At 38.5% G+C, this 19,379-nt stretch overlaps 1 protein-coding gene across 2 annotated transcripts in view; it reads right to left on the reverse strand.

Moving 5' to 3' along the window:
- Window positions 1-2,763: 2,763 nt before the first annotated feature.
- The window catches only part of ALCAM (activated leukocyte cell adhesion molecule), a 118,480-nt gene continuing 101,864 nt past the window's right edge, over window positions 2,764-19,379 (reverse strand). Inside the window, exons 9-17 of one of the 2 annotated variants that reach the window (XM_032098367.1) lie at window positions 17,605-17,717; window positions 16,602-16,737; window positions 16,394-16,527; window positions 14,816-14,948; window positions 14,070-14,108; window positions 13,649-13,766; window positions 11,680-11,736; window positions 6,651-6,765; window positions 2,764-5,075 (exon numbers count right to left, since the gene is read on the reverse strand). In XM_032098367.1, coding sequence (XP_031954258.1) covers window positions 6,678-6,765; window positions 11,680-11,736; window positions 13,649-13,766; window positions 14,070-14,108; window positions 14,816-14,948; window positions 16,394-16,527; window positions 16,602-16,737; window positions 17,605-17,717 — 818 coding nt within the window. In that variant the 3' untranslated portion in view covers window positions 2,764-5,075; window positions 6,651-6,677. The remainder of the gene's footprint in view (window positions 5,076-6,650; window positions 6,766-11,679; window positions 11,737-13,648; window positions 13,767-14,069; window positions 14,109-14,815; window positions 14,949-16,393; window positions 16,528-16,601; window positions 16,738-17,604; window positions 17,718-19,379) is intronic. The other variant, XM_032098368.1, reaches the window with a different exon arrangement.

Below are 19,379 nucleotides of genomic sequence, written 5' to 3' on the forward strand. Positions count from 1 at the left end.
TAGGTTTGTTCCTTTTTCCTAGAAAAACTAAATGTGTGTAAGTCACTATATTTAAATATGATTTAATTTGTTGCTTGTTAGAGCAATAGGATGTTACTTTCTTCCCTCTGCTCTCTCAAGTCCAGGGCTGGGTAGCATGTAATAAGTCCTTGCATCACAACTATGTGGACTGAATATATGAAAAAAGATCACATTCTTAAACATAAGACTTGTGCTGTTGTTCAAGGACCCAATGATATTTATTTAACATTATTTCTAATGCTATGAGAGGCAGGAAAAGGGTCAGATGAGAAAAAAGGCAACACGGTGTGCACGGATATATGTTATGGTATTACAGTTGAGCCTTTGTAGTGTGGGTTAGATTTTTGGCCATTTTTCCCAAAATAGGGAAACTCCAGGGGACTCCAGAACTATGGATGTGAACACATAGAAGCCCAAGCACAGGAAGCTTGGTACATTTCTACCTTTTTTCCTGTTTCACAGTCTGTTTCGTGTCTACGGTTATGTTAAATTGCTGGTATTTACTGGGTGTCCTGCAAATGAAGAACGGATGGTGAGGGCAGCAGAGAATCAATCTATACAGAACAGGAGATGTGGCAATGAGCACTAGCACAGGGAAGAGGACAACAGAGGCCTTGGCTGTAACACCAAGTGGAGCATGAGAAGAGGCAAAACATCTGGGGGGAAAGAAGGGAGGGTGAGTGATGACAGAGGTACATTACTGTTTCTTCACTAAGAAACAAAATTTCCTAATAATTTGTCAGGCTCTACCTTTTCAAGCTGAAATTCATTACTACATCAAAGTGAATGCCCTGCTACTAACAGAATAAATGTCTCTATTTAGAATGTAAATGAGAAAAATGTATGAATTACAAGACATTTTAAGAATTGTGAGTGGCTGGGGGGATGGAGTTAGTCTTATTTTAGAAATTGGCTTTCACATAATTTGATAATAAGTAATAGGCTTAGCTTCTGATTCTCTAACAACTTGAAATGCAGCAAATCTTTACAGAATGTGAGAGCTGCATTACACATGAAGGGGTGTATGTGGGGGGTTGGCTGCTTGGTTTGTTTGCAGCCTGCCTGCCTCCCTTCCTATCTTCCCACTGTAAAAGGGCAGTGCCCTCCCTCCCTGGCAGACCACCGGGAGAGAGGGCTGAAGTGAGCCTCACTCAGCACTGAATTATGCCAGCTGGAGGATGTTATCCTTTTCCAGAGAGCTTGGGAGCCCTTCAGGAGTTAGAAGCACATAACTGGAAGTTACGTACCTCCTGTGTTCCTCTGTCTCCTTCTGCCTGGAGGAGAAACCTGCTTGAAAATGCAGTATTGGGCAATTCTTGGAAACAGACACCTGAATGCAGATGCATTCTCGTCAAAAGGAAACCCAGAAAACATTTGCACAGATGTGGTTGACACAGGAGGTCATGATCTCATTTCATATGTCACTGGTTAATCTTAGCTAATTACAGACATATGGCTGTCTAAATATGAAGTCAACAGGAAGGTATCCAGCTACATGTGGTACTACAAGTAAATCAGATTTCACTGCAACAGCCAGCAGCTGAGGCTATTAGGTGAATATCGGATGTTCCCTGACAAAATTTATCATTAAAAAAAACAAGACAACAAATTTAGATTTATTCACTCTTTGTATGGCCTTGTGGGCTGGCACCAATGTGGATAAAACTCACACTGGTATCTCATAATGTTCAAATAGTAACCAATATAGAACTTCTTTGTGTATGTTTTCCAAAACATGACAGGATGAAAACCCTGTGTCCAGGAAGAGGTGTAACATATTGCCTAAACCATCTGGGTTGATGCTGGCAAGTCCTGGAAAATATCCAGACAATGAGGTGTGGATGGTTTGGTTCCCTGGCCAGCAGTCGGGTCAGCATTGTCCCCTGCTCAGGCTCTGACTGGCTGCTGGCCCCAGCAGCACAGTAGCTGTAGGTGCAGTAAAGCCCTAAAGCAGAGGCTGGTCTGCAGTACTCAGAACAAGTACAAAATGTCCCTGATGCTTTGCCTTTTATAGTGTTGACCCCAAGCACGTGTTTTTCTTTCTTTCCAGAAGGCCTCACCTTGCGGCCGCACCATTATCACATTTCTGTGGCACATATCCACTGCAGCACAGCTATAGCTTTGATCTTACTGCTTCAGAGGACTCCCAGAGTTGCTTGGGAAGCCCATGGGGTTTCTTTGCAGGATACTGCCTTTGCAGCATGCAGTCAAACCCACTGGTTTGTTCCAAGCTCAGTGGCAGTTTCCTGCGCAGCCATGAACAGGCATCATTAATTACATTATTTCCTGCCTGTAAAGCAAGAGGATGGACTGTCCCCTGCTGCCCCTTATCATGCTTTTAAACCACTTGTGAGCAGAGGTTTTTCTTCCTGTGTGTAGTAAACTGAGGTTGAACTCTTGTGGTGTTCTCACTCAGATTTGATCAGGCCCCCCCCAACTTCACTGCTGGGGTAATTATTTGTCCAGGTCACAAGCAGAGACCTGCATGATGAACTCTGGCAAGGCTTTGTGTGCCAGCTTGTGCTTTCCTCTGAGCAAGTGCTTGTGCTCCCCAGGTGCTGTGGGCCAGGAGAAGCTCCACAAACCCACAATGAGCATCCCATGACTTTTCCTGCCAGCCAGACTCTACGGGGCTGTGTTCGCAGGACCAGAGGCGGCAGCAGCAGCAGCAGCTTACTCTGGGTAAGCGCTTTCCCTTGGGCTCACACGTGTTCTTGTAAACTGAGATTTCACACAAGCCAGTGAAGACAATACTTCAGTTTTATTGTTGTTTAGGCATGGATAGAAACATTAATTCTTTTGCACTCTTGGTTCTTGAGACTTGCCTATAGTGAACTTGGAGCAGTGAAAAACCCAGCTCCTCGGACTGACGATTTAAAGTGCATAGGAGATCAAGCAGAATCCCAAAGGCGAGGAGTTGTTTATATTCCTTTTTCTGTAGCTGTGAAAGTTGAAGGACTTTTTTTTCTTCTCCTTTGCCCTATATTCCCCTGACAGCGGTATGAAAATTTTCAGCCCTTCCCTATGCTTTCCCTTTGGAGTTTTCCCTATCTTTGGAAGATTCCTCTCTGTATTTAAGAACCATTTGTAGTGTTATAAACAAAGAGAGGTGATAGATGCACACTCCTTCACAGGACTCTGGTACAACTTTTCCCGTTCAGAGTCATGCCCACTGAATTTGTTTTTTCTTTTAAAAAACGTGTATCGCTTGGCAGTGTTCTTGCACCAAAAGAAAAAGATATATTTATATATAAAGTAACTTTTTTGTGTGTTCACGTTTTATTTTGGAAAAACAGGTGTTTAAAAATTTTAGAATTTTTTTAACAAAATTCTAAAAAGAAAAAAAATCACAATATTTACAGAGATAACAGAATGGCTTAGCCATGCAAAACAAATTACTTTGGTTTTTCCCCCATTTTACTTTGGTTTAAATATTGACCAAGATTATAATTTTTTTTTGCCAAGTAAAACAGTAACAAATTAAAGTTTAGAGGCATATAACAGGATTTCCCTCTAATATTTTATACAGCATAGAGTTTATAGGACATCTTATGTATTTAATCCATGCCAATGCACTACAGGAAGCTTTTATTAAGACATCAGTCACTACTGCCCAGACATTTAACATTTTACAAATTTACAAGTAACAGTGTTTTCTTCCCCCTAAATAATGCAAAAGTGGCAAAATACATTTCCTAACGTCCATCTTTATCTTTTATTTATTTATTTATTTTTGCCTACCAGTCTATAAAAACTTACTTTTTCCCTGGATATTTGTAAATGGAAACCTGATGTTCTGCTTATTCTACTGTTCCTCTCTATCAAAGTTGCCAGCTACTTTCTTCCAGAAACTAACTTTCCAGATAAGATGAAACTTATCTCCCTTAAGTACAACTTTCTATTGGCCATTCACCCTAAAACCTTTTCTTATCAAGTACCATTCTAAAAATTCCCTCAAGCAAAAAACATGTTTATAAAGTTACAAACTTGAATGTAACTAAAGATACATAGACATTTCATTGTTACAATTATATGTACTGTTTGGTAAATTAGGTACCAGTTAAAAACACTAAAATTATCTCAAGGTGCATTCAATATCTGTAGCATAGTTAACAAAAACACACAAAAAATATATATATATATTCTATTTTTGTGGGGAAAATGCAGCTTTGATATGACCACGTTTTAAAAAAAGTTTCCAATTCTGACTGGTATCTCTCTGAAATGAAGAAAAGGTACAGTACTTTAAGGCAGCGAATAACATAAAGGAATCAAAATTAATCCAGAATTCCAGTTCCTTATCCTAATGCTAACATGAAAGACGACCGATAACCATCAATAAAATGCGTGTCTTGCTCTAGAAGAAAAGGATTTATTAGCCACCAGCTGTATGTAGGCTAGGAATTTTTCATAGTGTTCCTTGCTCAATACCCAGACTTCTTCAGGGAAACTCTTTATTCCCTTTCTAGTCTGTTTAGCTTTGCACGGTTTTTTAAATGTTCCTTTTCATTAACAATTTAGTTCATTCTTGTCACAGCTGTCCCCCTTCTGCTTTACCACGATTTCAAAGAATGAAAAAGGAGTTTGACATTTTCCTTTAAGACAATCTTACACTCTAGGTACTTGCTACAAAGCAGAGGCTTCACTGATAACAACCAGAATTAGACATGTACCTGCTCGAAGGGTGTCATAAAAACAATTGAAATAAAACCATTACACTATACATCAGATTAACAGCAACTCCCAGAACAAAGCCTTACAGTGTATAAAAATAGCTACGTAAAAAATTTACATAAAGGCAAACAAAAAGAAATCTTCAGTGCAGACATTTACAAAAAAATATTTCAAACAGAACACAACATGGTGACCTATTATCATGGCTGTTGCCAAAATTAGTTTGTGGGGTTTTTTTAGCTTGAGATAATTGTGTCTAAAATCCTTTGAAAACCTGGTAGTATGATCTGCTTAATACTTGAACCATGAATAGCTGTCACTTCTTTGTATATGTTTAAATACAATCCACGTTCATGCTTCAATTGGTCTATATGTATTCTCTGAAAATATGAAAGATAAAAGCCAGTTAAACATTTTAAAATGTTACCCATCATGACTACTCTGTATGTAAACTTCAAATAAACAGATACATGAATAGTACTTTCTTCTGCAGCTCAGTGATGCAAACACTTTCTTTCATGACAAGAATCACTGTTACTGGACGTACTGGGAACAATATTGCAAATTTATCTGGTAAGTAATGGATTTATGTCCATTTCATTTGTGTAGATCTACTGTTCTGAAGGAATACAGAGTAAAAGATTGCACTGAAGGCACACATTGTATTTACGCTGCAAGCTTTTCAACATCCAAATTGACTCGTTTTCCACCTTTAAATCCTTCCTAGGCCATAATTTTGGTATTCCCAACTCCCTTTTCCAAACTAGTAAAACACTGATATTGCTGGTAAAGTGCCTACAGCAATGCTGCATCTCTTTATATACCATGTAATTGCTCTATATAAGCCAATGAATTCTGAATATTTAGTGAAAAACTTGTGACTGCTATTTGAAAATTTCAGACAATACTGACATATTGACATTAATAATGAGAGTTGCATTCATTGAAATAAGAAACCTTGTTATGTAAACATGAAATACCATAATTCTATATAATTCCAAATGCTTTAACCCCGTTTTACCTCAAGAAAGTATCCAGTGCTATTTGCTTAAGATCACTGAAAATCAGGGCTGTCTACAGGTTTCCTGTGGAGGAGCTTACAATGCAAACACCCCTCGATATGTACTACTCTCATTTTTAAGAACAGTTGATGACAAACTCAACAAACCTCTCTATGGTTAGCTGGTTTTCAGACTCTTGTGTTATCACAGTGTTAATTTTAAATGGCCTAAATTGGCCAGAAAAATGGTCTAACCCCCTCCTTTGGGTACTAAGAGGAGAGGTGCAGCAGTGGTGTATATATGTGTGAGCACAGGGTGGTGCTCTTGGTGCTTTGCAGTGCTCCTGTAATTCCCAGCAGAACTTGGGGATCTGCCAGATCATTTGTAAACAGTTTACTTCATACGGATCCCAGCAGGGGAAACTTTCAAACCTGTTACTAATGTAATGGACAGTGTCTCTCTCCAGGATAGAACTGATCACAGAACAGGTGTGTGAAATCTAGACTAAGAGAATTGTTTTGTTCTAAAGGAAGTTTCATGACCTTTGCATTAATGATGAAAAAAGTGACCAAGGACTTGGAAACTGTTGCTTTCAGTAAGGGAAGAAATTCCTGTAAACATTTCAAGTCATACCTTGAAACCTTCTGAACCCTACATACACATATGTACCACAGTGATACATTATACAAATTTATATTTTCATTTCCTTGAGCACATACATTAAAAGCCAAATATTAAGTCCCATCTGAATGTCAGGCTTCTTTTTATATTTTTGTGTGCAGTTCTGAATTCTTACCTAGCCAAAAGCTTGAGTCTGTCTGTTCTAAAACTACACCACAAAACGACCCTACTGCCTCACCTCTGGAAGGTGAACACCAGCCCAAGCTACAGCTTTAATCACCAGAGAGAAATGGTGGACAAAGAGATGTTAATGCTGTAACATGAAGCACTTACCTGGAATGATGATTGACACATTTTCTCTTAAGTTTCAGATTTATGATTGTTTTCCTCTAGTTTTTTGTTCTCTTCTATATTTCCAAGATCTTTGTCTACATGTTTTGATGCTGTCCTATAATGTAAAGGAAGGGCATTTTTGCATGTCTACAGCATTTTGTTCCATCCTCATATTCATGACACTGCCTCCTCCCCTCACAGTAAACAGAAAATTTTGACAGTTCTGTTCTGAGCAGAGCAACAGGTTTGCATATGTCTGTAAATAGGCCAGTGACACCAGATCCCCACTGCTGTGAGTACCACAAGAAGTATTGCAGCAGGGCTCTGTGTGTTTGATTTACCTCCTGAGGAATTCAGAATTAGTCTGAGCTAGCAGACATTTAGTAAGGTTAAACCAGTTGTGGAGATCCATGTTTCTTGAGAAAGTAATTGTGCAGCTTGTTTCAATAAACACGAGTCTGCTTTAAGGCGTACTAAAACGTTCCGAGCATGGCTGAGATATCTTGATCAACACAGCAATCTTTTGTGTACTCGTAGTAAATGACTTTCAGAGCCCGTGCCAAACGGAAGCTCTTTAAACGTGAAGAAACTAATGAAAATTCTGGCAACACTGAGAAAAAATCCCACTCTAGCTTCTAGGTCTGTGCTAGCTATGACTGACAAGCTTTGGGTAAAGATGAGATTGTGTAAATGTTTGAGGGGGGGAAAAAAAAGAGGTATGCTTCATTAAAAATAGCAGGTCTTCCTTAATGCAAGTAGTGGTGATGAATTAATGAGTTAAGTGCTTAGTTTAGCTTAGCACAATAAAACCACTATGCCATTCATTTAATCTGTGAGAAGCCTCACTGTCTGCCAAGGTGAAAGATTCCTGCAGTGCTGTGATAACATTTTGAAGGTCCCAATTTTGAAAATGTAAATGGGCAAATGTGTTTGAGTGGGACGAAGTAAATCCCTTGTGTCAAAGCAGATTATCGTAGCTGCATTTTCTCTACAGATAATTTGTTTCCCCTACAGAAAAGCGAGGTCTGTTGTGACAGATTGATGCATATGCTCACCCTTGCTGCAGGGTAAAGACCCGGAGTGACGCTGACTTGCAAAATACAATGAAGACACAGGTTAGGGAGATAGTGTGACATGGCACGCTGACACCATGCAGGTACGCACCTCCCGAAGCACCGGGCAGAGCTAGCGCTAGTGGAGCGCTCCTGTGCACATCCTCCATCTGAGCAAAGGCCGGGAGCAGTGGCTGCCTGCCGTGTGTGCCCTGAGCTGGAATACCCTGGGAGCAGCGCTACTGAGACAGCACCGTTTAGTCTTTGTCTCTGAAGAGCTCCTGCGGGGGTGCCAATGCACCTGACCCCCCCCCTCGGGGAGTGCTGCTGAAATGCTGCTCTCCGGGCTGGGGAACACAGCGTGGAGGTGGAGTGCCAGGGGAGCATGGGATTCTGGATCCCAAATCCCACAGGCTACACTGAAAGGGACCACTCTAAAATCTTTTTGGTTTTAGAGGCAGTTATTTCCTGAGGTGCTATAAGTTTTAACATTTTAAAGCAGCATTTACCTTTTCCTATCAGTTTAGGGTGCCTCTGTTATATTTGTGTGACTGACAGGAAGGTGTCATCCTGAAAACCCATTTACTGCAAAGATCTGAGCTCTTCTTTATTACAGGCAAATTTAATTTTAAAAGTGCTGAGATAGTATTACAAAGTAACTTGTTCTACAGCGGTAAATTTCCATTGGGCAGTAACATTCTATTTTTTTCTGGTATTCAAAACCTGAAACACATGGCATGCATAAAAGGAAAGGATGGGAGATGCAATGAAGAAGAAAATTCAGTGCTTTGGTAGAGACTGACCTTCTGTGAGCTTAATAACCTTTCACAAATCTCTTTAATCCTAACAAAAAGGAAACAACCCCTCCAAAAAAAAAATCCCTTGAAAATTAAAAAAATTTTAAATTTAAATTAAAACCATGTTTGGTTTAGGTTGAGCACATAATTTGGCTTGTCATGTGGCTAATGAGTCTTTTCCATAAATAAGTCCCACAAAATAGGAGACAATAGGGAAAGAGATTAAAAGCTGAAAGAGTCTGGACTCAGGCAATTACCTGAGCTGAAATGAGTTGGATGTGAGAAAGCAGTATCATGCACATCTGTCCTCATATAACTGCTAATGTCTGCTCTCGGAGACTGGATAGATCATGGGCATGGCTCACTGGGATCCTTTTCTTTTGGCCTCTTATCAAGAGTTTTACAGTGCCCAAAGCAGACTGAATCTCATAGGACCTGACAGTTACAGCACAGGGATCTGTCTGGTCTTCGATTAGGTTAAAAGTATTCAATGACTAATGTCAGGATATTCTCCAACGCGATCAGGTTTTGATTTTGAAAGTAATCTATTTTAGTTCTGCATACAGTGAAACTGAATGTCACCTTTATTTTCCTAAAGACACAATGGGCAAAAATGGGACACTCAAAGAGCAACACTGACTTTGAAAGAGGCAGGTGCTCCAAAACTCTTTTGGAGGATGTTACAAACCACCTGCTTGAAATGAGAGCAGCAGCAGTTTTTCATGTCTGGCAATCAGATGGATTTCAATTCTCAGTGCCTGAGACTGAAATGCAGCTGTTTATTTATGGTGGTTTGGTGATCCTGCTGACCTGGTTTTTTTGTTCCCCAAATACCATTATCTAGGCAGATTCACCACCTCAGCACAAACAATGCTGCTGCCTTTTTTAGTGCTATCCAAATAGTGTCATTGAGAGACACAGGAGTTATTTTGCAGAGTTGCAGCAGTGTGATCCAGTGGCAGTGCCCTGCCAACAGCAGAGGCACAGCCACCCCTGGCATGGCACCAATCCCCAGGGCTTGACAGACGTGGCTTGGGTTTGTAACAGAAATGTCTCAAAACACAGGTTCCATCACTTCCTGGGGTGACTTCAGGCACAGGACAAATGGTCCTTTTCAGCTTAACATTCAACAACACTTGTTCCTTACATTTTTTATGCGTTGACTCTTGTCAGCTTGCTCCATTTTCAACTCAAGAGTGACCTCCTGATAATGTCTGAGCAGGTGGGCAATGGAGTCTGAACAGATAGAAGTATTCCCAAGGATTTGCCCAAAAGGGAAGACAGCCCACTTTGCCCAGGCCTGGAGCACTCTTACACATTGTCATTATCTGCAGCTCCACAAAAAAAGCCCACACTTTTGTATGCTGTTGTTCTGAAGAGTGAGAAGTTGGTTGTATAAATATGAGTTTACTCGCTCAACTCTTTTCTTTTTTCTTTAAATTAATTTGTAAATCATGGATCATTTTGAGCTCTTGCTAAAATTATGACTCATATTTAATATTTATCTATGCTTGCTCTTCAGGAAAACAATTATCCCCAGGGAATCCTAATCAAAATCTGTCTGTAAGTAGCACCAAAGTGAGGTTTTTAGCATTCTTTGGCGTGTATGTACTGAGGGGCCACTATTTTCATGTTCAGATACTGAACGATGCTCATAGCATTGTTTGTAATATGAAGACCATTTTCCATGATAACTGTTTTTCCTGCTGTAGTGTAAATACAGACTACATATAGGTGACCCAAAAATTGCAGTAGGGTTTTAATTTCTGATTTCTTTTAATCTCGCAAGTCTAGGCCTCACCCTCAACACTATTTAAGGAAGAAAGTATGCAGTGCTGTTTGTCCTTGTTACTCAATCTTGTGATAATGACAGGTAAGATAATGCACATCTGTGTAGTTCTGGGGGTTGAAGCAGGAGCCATGAATTTCATTAAAACTACACTCAACTGCACTGTTGCAGAAGATTTTCTAGGAGCTAATGGTTTTATACATCCCAATCTGGACTAGCTGCAACCTCCTTACTTACTCCAACCTTGCCTTCCACTTTCTTCGATTGTTTTCAAAAGTAGGAAAAAACACAGAGATCCTAGAAAAATATTCCAATCATCAGGAAATGGATGACTGTTTTTAATTTGTGTCACTTTTATATTAGTTTTTTGTAATGAACTGACACTTTCAGAGATGTTTGTAACTATGTCTTTTCTTTGGAAGGGAACTGAGTGAAAACCAACACAAATGCTGAGTCTTGTTGAAAACATAGTGACTTTCCTACTTTTTTGGCCCACCATGTGTGGACTCATATGCTTGTTTGCTATAAAGTATCAGAAAAGCAGAATTTTTATGCTTCAAATGTTCAGTTTCAGAGATGCCAGTAACCTTTGTCATCACTGTGACCTAAGAAACACTTCAAGAGTTTGATGTGCTCTGAGTGTGAACAATTTTAAGACTGCTGCTGTGATTCAGCTGGTCCATTTGAAGTTTCCTTCACTGGATGTTGAACCATTTTAACCTTTATCTAGCCTTGTGACTTGAGATTTGGGCACCTCCAAACTCCAGGGACAAAAATGGGGCCAGGGTCCAATCTACGTGCAAACTTTCATGACTAGAGAGCAGGGTACAGGGTGCACTATTTCCTTTCTGAATCTTTAATTCCTTCTATGTCCTCAGCTGTTTCTGGCAAGGTGAAAATTTCATATATGAAGCATTTACCGAACATGGGTGTCCTGGAATCTCTCAACTGACGTCTGACACAAAAATTTTAGAAAAATTCTGAAGTGCTGAGTTATATTCTGTTCAGTGCATATTAGTTTACAATATCCTTTTTGGAAAAAGGAGAAATCTGAAGAAAACAAGTGTTTGGCCTTCTGCTCAGATGAAGGAGAAACAAGGCATGCTGGAGTAGGTAGCCTCAACTCTTTATTCAAAAGGAGGCTGGTTGCAGGACGTGGAATACAGATGAGTCTCTGATTTATGGGATAATATTCACACTGAAAAGAATATGTGGCAATAATCAGCTTTTCCATCAAGTGGAGCTGAGGCAGTGAGTAACTGTACAAGTGATTTATTGGGAATATATTCCAAGGCTACAAGTATAATTCCTACTTAGTGTGGATGACAAGACAATAGAAGATTATACAAACCACAACACCAATAACAAAAAAAAATTAACGTTTTTCTTGCCTCGGCAGACTTGGAAAGTTCTGTGCTGCTGCGTTCTCAGACTTTCCTTTGGCGTCACTTTGGGGATAGAGATTAGGTGAGTTACTGGTCAAGGGTGGGTTCAAAAAGTAACTACTACCTGCTGGCCTGGATGGAGTTGTGCCTAAAGGTGTAAGGTGCTTTTTGCAAGGCCTGCTTTGATTTCTAGGCTATGATTCATAATGAAAACTTTGTCAGAATAGGTACTGACATTCTGCTTGCTCCTGCAAGTATGGTGTGCAGAAAGCAGGGAAGATAACAACAGATCAATTTAAACATGTACAGAGAACAGGAGATTGTCAATGATGATACATCAATTAAGGGGTTTTGAAGCTAGCAACCACATGTCAAATACAGAGACTATAATTAAACTATAAAGGTATTTTTGTTTCCAGTGAACCTGTCTAATTAATTCTAGCTCTAATTTTTCCTCTAAGCTTTAGGAAGAGAAGTTGAGCATGAGAAAAATGAGTGTTGTCAATTTAGAATATGCTATATTCTATCTTTGAAGCAGAAAAAATTGCTGTAATTCATAAATTCATCTCATGCTATATTCTATGATTCCTGTCAGCTCTCCCCACACTACTCAATGGTGCAAGAAAATATATTTTACCTTCTCTGCCCTTGTTATAATCAAACCACCTCATCCAAAGAAACCCAAACCAGTGTACCACGGTTTCATGATTCTACATTCACACATTCAAAAAGGAATGACAAAGTTATCTTAGACATTACTGCAACAGTAGCAAAGTGTGGGAGGAAGAGCACTATGTTGTTACTTTTAATTTTTTACCACAAGAAGCATAAGCTTTGGAAAAAAACCAAAAAAATCCTCTTTAATATCTGAGTGTGGTTCTGTGCTTGGGTAATTTATAACAACTCTGTATTTGAAAAATTTCAAAAACCTAATCCGTTATGGTTGAACTAAAATTTTTATGTATTATCCAAAAAAAATTAAAAAAAAGAGCATTTCCTAGCAGATGGGGAATTCCTTGTTGCACTTGCACATCAGTGAAAACACATTTGTTCATAGTAAAATCCCACTGGTATATTTTAGATTTCATTTGATTCAATTTTAGTGAAAGATCATACAAAAACCAAGTGAACTTTAAGACTGCTTTTACACCTGTCCTTGTCAGTGCGTGTTATGCACAACCACAACCTCCTGTGCTAAGAAGCAGCTGTAAGAGCTGTCAGAAAGAAAGCCTGTTTCTGACTGCCTTTGGTTCTCCCTGGAGACAAAGGTATAGGGATAAGACCAAATGGAGCAAGCCAACTTCAAAAGGACAGAGTAACATGGTCACTTCTTGGGACCCTCCCATTTATATTCAGAAGTGAGCCTCTGTGACAAGGAAGAAACTTGAAAGCAAGCAGGCCTCACTGAAAAATGCTATTCTATGCCTGTGATGGCTAAAACCTGGATTGGGATGAGAGCTTCTAGATTTTTCAGCAACAGAAGCTCTATGTTTACCAATTTTATTTCAGAAATCTTAAAGTATAGGTGAACAAAACAAATCTCTCTTTTCCCTGAGATGGCTGAGCCTTATTCTGTATGTTATTCCATTTTAAAGGAAACAAGCCAGCCAATTTCTAAATGAAGGCAGTTTCTAGCACCAGTACAACCACACAGACTTCCACACAAGTTCCACAATTAAGTACTATATTTAAATGCAAGAGTCAGCACAGACTTGGCTGTCAGGGAAAAGGACCTCATTACAACTCTGATCTATGAAAATCTTTGAACCCCACCTCTAGGACATGAGTCCTGTTCAGCATTAGGACAAGCCAGGGGTACCAAGTTTCCTTTCTCTACCAAGTGCACCTACTGTAACAGCTTTTCCCCACTTTAGACCACTGGAATGCTGTAGAGGAAGGAAAACAGGTAAACATACATCTCTGCTTATCATTGTTCTTTTTCCAGTTTAGTATAAAGTTTTTCAAAAATTCTTACTTTGATTTCTTCACATAGAGCCAGTAGACAACACCTGCAATCAGAGCAACCAGCAGAAGACCGACCACAATTCCCACTATTAGCTTTGCCTGGTCATTAACCTTTTCACTATTGTCATCTGAAGCAAAGAAGAAAAGTTAATGAGATGACCTACGATAAAGTAAAGCATTACAACATTTCTAAAGAATTTTCACCAGAAACAAGAAAAGGGACTAGAAATGGAAAAAAAAAACCAAACTAGGCATTGCTCTTTAAACGTGTTTTTAAGCTTCAAGAAAGTCACATCTTAGTCAATCACAGCACTAACTATTTCAAATCAAGTCCAGCTTTAAGGGACTTTAAGGAACTTGTGCAGTGCTCTACACAGGTCTTGAACCGAGACAATCAAAAGCAAGGGTTACAGAGAGAAAACCATACGTACCACTCCTATCCTCTGGCTCATCGTATTCTGGAATATTTACTGAAATGAAAAATGTTAAAATTAAATTAGAGACAACACATATTTGACCTGAACACCACCTTTAATTGCCTATTTACACCAGTGACAGAAACTGGAACAGTGTTTGCCAAACAAGATATTTAATCCCATCTTTAAACAGAAGTCTTTCCTTTGTAACTATAATATATCCCTTAGAAGAATTTTACTCTAAAACTGTATAATATTAAAGTCAGAAATATTTCTGAGTATTTCTGTGCTAGCCTTCCAAAGCTTCTCACTACTTTTCGTCATGATGTGATTAAAGCCCAGTATGGCTGATTTCTGTTGTGAGTCAAGTCATACCAGTAATAATAAACTGGAATTTAGGGACTAAGGGATATTGTCAATTTAGTAATAAATAAAGACCTCTGTCTTGTAAATAAAGTATTACTTTGCAGTTTTTTGTGCTATTGTGTTGTACTATTATTTTGTAATATTGTTTACTTTTCTAAATAGAGGTATCTAGCCAAGAAAGTCATGAAGACTAAGTGACCTCATGTAGAAAGCAATCAATAAATTTTATGTACTACTGATCCAGAGTGGATTTACAATTGCTTGACTTAAGACAAAAAGGTTAAATATCTTAGTATCAACATTACTATGCAGACCTACTCTTCATTTGAGTGTGATGTATGGGTACTTTATGAGAAACTGTAACTTTAAAGAAATGATCTTTAGAGGACACTCACTAGCAGAGACGTTCATGGAGGTCACAGTCCTTTCTAGCTCATTTTCTGCAATGCAAGTTAAAGTTACATTTTCCTCAGGAGCAATTACAATTTTACTGGAAAATTTCCCATTAACATATTTTGTCTCCTCTGTCTGAAAAGGTGAAAAATGAAGATTAGTATCCTTTAAAAACACAAAGAACAGTACACTCATTAATTGTGTTACACACTGAAAATGTTCAGAGGGAAACAACTTTCAACTATTATTTCAGTTCTCCAAACAACAGCAATAGAAATACATTTTTTATTAAATGGCAATGCAAATATTTGAAAGAAAAAGCCGGACAAAATATCCAGTTATAGATGGCATAGTGCACACTGTAAGACTAATGATAATAAAGGTTTATTCTGAAAAAGTTAACAACATTCTGTATTTGCTTTTCTTTCAACTATTTAAAAAATATTCCAAATGACAAAATTCTTAAAGGAAATTTCAGACTTCTAAGGTGTTATTTTTTCCATCTTGCTGTTTTTCATTTATGTCATTATAAGGAAAAGAATTGCTCTAAGTTTTCCAGTTTCCAGCTTTCCAAACTGTTTCCACATTAAGCATTATTTTGGCAAGCTCCGTGTATTTAGTAGCACCTACAGTATCTGCACTGTAATAGTGATGTGTTGTTCCTTAAATTTGCTGTACATTATTCTTGGATTAATGCAACACCCGGAGAAAATTATTTCCAATCATTTGTGTAGCTTCAAGACAATTGCTGTCCTATACCTACAAGTAAATGGACAAATTTTGACAGCTACACATAATTTCTGTAGGCTTAAAGCAGAACCTGATGAAATGTAATGGAATCTACAGGAGCACTGTACATTGTACTTCCATCCACTGACTGTAGAGAGGTCTCATTTATTTTTCCTGCTAAGGCAAAATGTGGCAATACTCTGCATGGGATTTGGTAATCCATATAAAAATACTTCAGTTTGCATATTTTCCAGGTATTTTGCCTGCTATGTAGGAGTTCTTCTTATTTATCCCCAAGGATGCGGGCATAATGTGAGAAACAACAGGTATAACCATACAAAAACAACTATAAATATTAGGATAAAAGCTGCAAAGCCCATAAGGAATTATACTGAATGTAACTTCTGATTCACACATGCCAAATTTCATTACACTTCACTCAGCTAATGCCTACATCAAGTACCCATTTGCTTTCTAATGTAAGTTCTACAATTCCATCGTTATTTGCAAATTCTTTATGCAATGGTGAAATCAGCACATTACCCAGATAAAACGACTAAGTACCTTCATTTAAAAAATGCATATTTCATTTGTAACCTTTTCTTTTTCCTTCCAGCTTCAGCTTGTAGCCAGTGGATCTCCTTTGCCTTCACCTGTTCTATTTAAAAAGGCTTTATCATAAAAAATAATCCATGTAAGTACCATGTAGCTACAGCTACCACTTAACCTTCTCTTAGATAAATGAAAAAGACTTTTCTTCAATCTCACTATCTGAAAAATGTTCCTTGACTTTAATTTGCACTTCCTATACACTAGTTTTTGGTGAATAAAGTAATAAGAAAGATACTTGCTTTATTTAGGATGCTTCCACTGCCTGTAACTGTCCACTGCACTGCTGGTTTGGGGAAACCTTCCACATGGCAGATAATTGTTTTAGACATTTTATTTGTGTTGGTTTTCTTGGTCATTTTGATTTGAGGTTTTCCTACAAGAACAATGTTGCAGTTAACCATTTGATTTAAAAAGAACAATAATAATCATAACTTTCTGCTCTCTTACCTTCCACAATAAGTTTAAGTGTCTGTCTTTTCCTCAATCCTTCCACCTCCTGGAGGGTCGTTTCACAGACATAGTTTCCAGCATCTTGATACTGAAGACTTGAAAATGATGGACTTGTTTGCATTCTGGTATTGTCCTGATAAAGTCAGGAGTTAGAAGTGACAGAGATAGACTCACAATACATTAACCCCTTGATGACAGATGTGACTACTATCAACGGGAGTTTTCACATGCTTTGGAAAATTAAAGCCACACTTTCAAGCTGTTTCCCCATTAATAACTAGCATTTGAATATCCAGCATGTAAAGTAGAAACTGATGGAGATTTATAGAAGCCATCTCCTTTCTTCCTGAACAATATTGCTTTTAAATCAAGGGCATAAATGGGATCAGTTATTAGCTCTGAGCTTTTCTAGTGGGTTGGCCAAGACCACAAGTGACAAAACATGTTTGAGACACAAGCAACTCTCCTCTAGGCCAAGCTTACGAGATCGACATATGCTCATAAACAACCATTAGGCATCCTTACTGTAAGTTTCCAGCACTACAGGTTTGGTGTAAAGCCACCTTCTTCAATAGCTGCATTTTTCACTATCTGACCTCTCAACCCTTGCCCTTTTTGCTATGTTTATCAGAACAAAGACCAAGCTCACCTCTGAGAAAATGCACCAAAATTCCTCCAAATGGGCTTTTTTTCTTAGAGGAACCTTATTCTCAAAAGGCCTTGCATAGACAATTTCGAGAAAGTTGTATTTGTGTTACAATATGCCTTAATTCTCTCTATTTGAAAGCTGAGCTGATAATTATAGTAACTGATTTTCAGTCATCAATGTGAGTGAATAAGATCTCATTTTAAGCATATGCATAAGACTCATTTTAACAACATTCTTTAAAAAGCCCAACGAACAACTTCCTTCCTTCCTTCCTCCCAAAACACTGAAGTAGCAGCAGTAATATGAAGGGGTGAACACTCAGATGAAGTGTGAAATAGATTAATTACTGACCTTTATCCAAAACACAGTTGCATTTCTACTGGAAGAAATCGTGCATGACACAGGCAGGGCCTCTCCAATCTGTTTTGTGACTTCTCCACTAGGAGTAAGCTGCAAATCCAAATCTGGGATAGAAAGAACATTTGTAAAAAGTTAATCTCAGAAAGCCTGGCCCATTTCAGAGGCTTACCAAGAAAAGAAAATGTGACTAATTGCACTCATTAAATTCAAGATTTCATTTCTTCAATAAAATCTAAGTCAATTTTACAAGTAAGGGAGATGAGAGAATTATTCTAAAATAGGCATTGCAGAACATTCATATTTTTGCTGTAATTATAGGCTAACAGGAAAAGCAAAACCTCACTAATCACTAGAAAAATGGATACATTTTCTTCACCTTGTTCTGCTGAAAGAATGACAAAGTAGGCATAAGAAGATGAAGAAGTACTCCACATAGAAGTATGTGAATTTGGAAAAGGAAGTACAGAATGCTGTGAGGGCAGCTTGCTATGGGCCAGGTAAAAATGCATCTTCAGGGGAGGACTAGTGCAGGTGGGGACAGGTTATGCTAAATAGTAATTGTAGAGAAAAAGGCAGGTCAAGAGGTACCTTTCTTTTGTGTGATAAAACTAGAGGATTTTTATCCTCAAAATCTGAAGGAGATGAAGGTGGTCAAAGAAGGTGTATGAGACATGATACTGACTGAAGGGGTGAGATGTCTGAATTACAGGGTTGGGGCCCTTTACACATGAAGCCCTTTACTTAAAGTGCCACTTTAGGTACCTCAAAAAAGACTCCAAGCTCTGCCTGACATATTTAAGCTCCCAGGAAATTGCAGTCAGCAACAGCTGTGTTTGACACAAGGCAGGGTGAGAGCCAGTAACCCGAGTATCAGAAAACACTGCTTTGGATTTTTCTTAGTATAAAGGTTTATATATAATATAAACCTTATATATATAAGCTATTTCTTAGTATAAATGGGCTGGTCATTTTTTTAAAATTTTAATCCTACAGTGAAAGAAAAGCAGAGTTTGCCAATCTCTATTTTGCTTCCCCTCTGACAGTGCCTTGCTTGTGAGCCAAGTTGCCTGGTTGAATGACTATCACAGATGTGTGTGTGCACACACAAACATGTGCAGTCAAATGCACACATGACTTCATCACAAATATAGTACTTGCTGGCAAAGTACTGTAAAGCCTCCTTTTGGCTTTTAAGCAGAACTTAAAAAAAAGCTTGAGACAAAAATCACAGTAGAGGAAAGCGAGTTTTCCTTAACAAAACAATGAACTTCCCTACTGGCTTCATTCAGTGGTTGCCCTGGGAACACCATTGTAATTAGAGGTAGAACTTCAGGGAACAACTAGAGTTCAGCCTGTACTACTGGTCTGCAGCACTATTATCTGTGTTACAAGCCCAGTGTCTCGTCCAAGAGGTCACAAGGACTGTACTTTCATCTGTGCATTTGTCAAAGATCTTGATGAGATAAAATGGCATCTTGTTTCTGTACTCCTATGGGGATTTCCTATCCTCCCTCCTGAAACCAGTAAATGGAATCCAATTATTCTCTGGTGGCTTCCAGAAGAAAAATAAAGAAATAAAATTACAAGACTCCTCCGGTGAGCAGTATATAGATTCGGATGGTGTATGGGATGTGTTTCTTCTTGCTTTGTTACCCTTAAACACATTCTATCAAGGCAGAGGGGTGGTTGAAGAAAAAGCTAAGATTTTTTCTTTTTTCCCTCAAGAATTTCCTTATACATGTACTTAAACCTCTTGTTCTTTGAAG

This window comes from Corvus moneduloides, chromosome 2 (assembly GCF_009650955.1).
Source record: "Corvus moneduloides isolate bCorMon1 chromosome 2, bCorMon1.pri, whole genome shotgun sequence".
NCBI classification, from domain to species: Eukaryota; Metazoa; Chordata; class Aves; order Passeriformes; family Corvidae; genus Corvus; species Corvus moneduloides.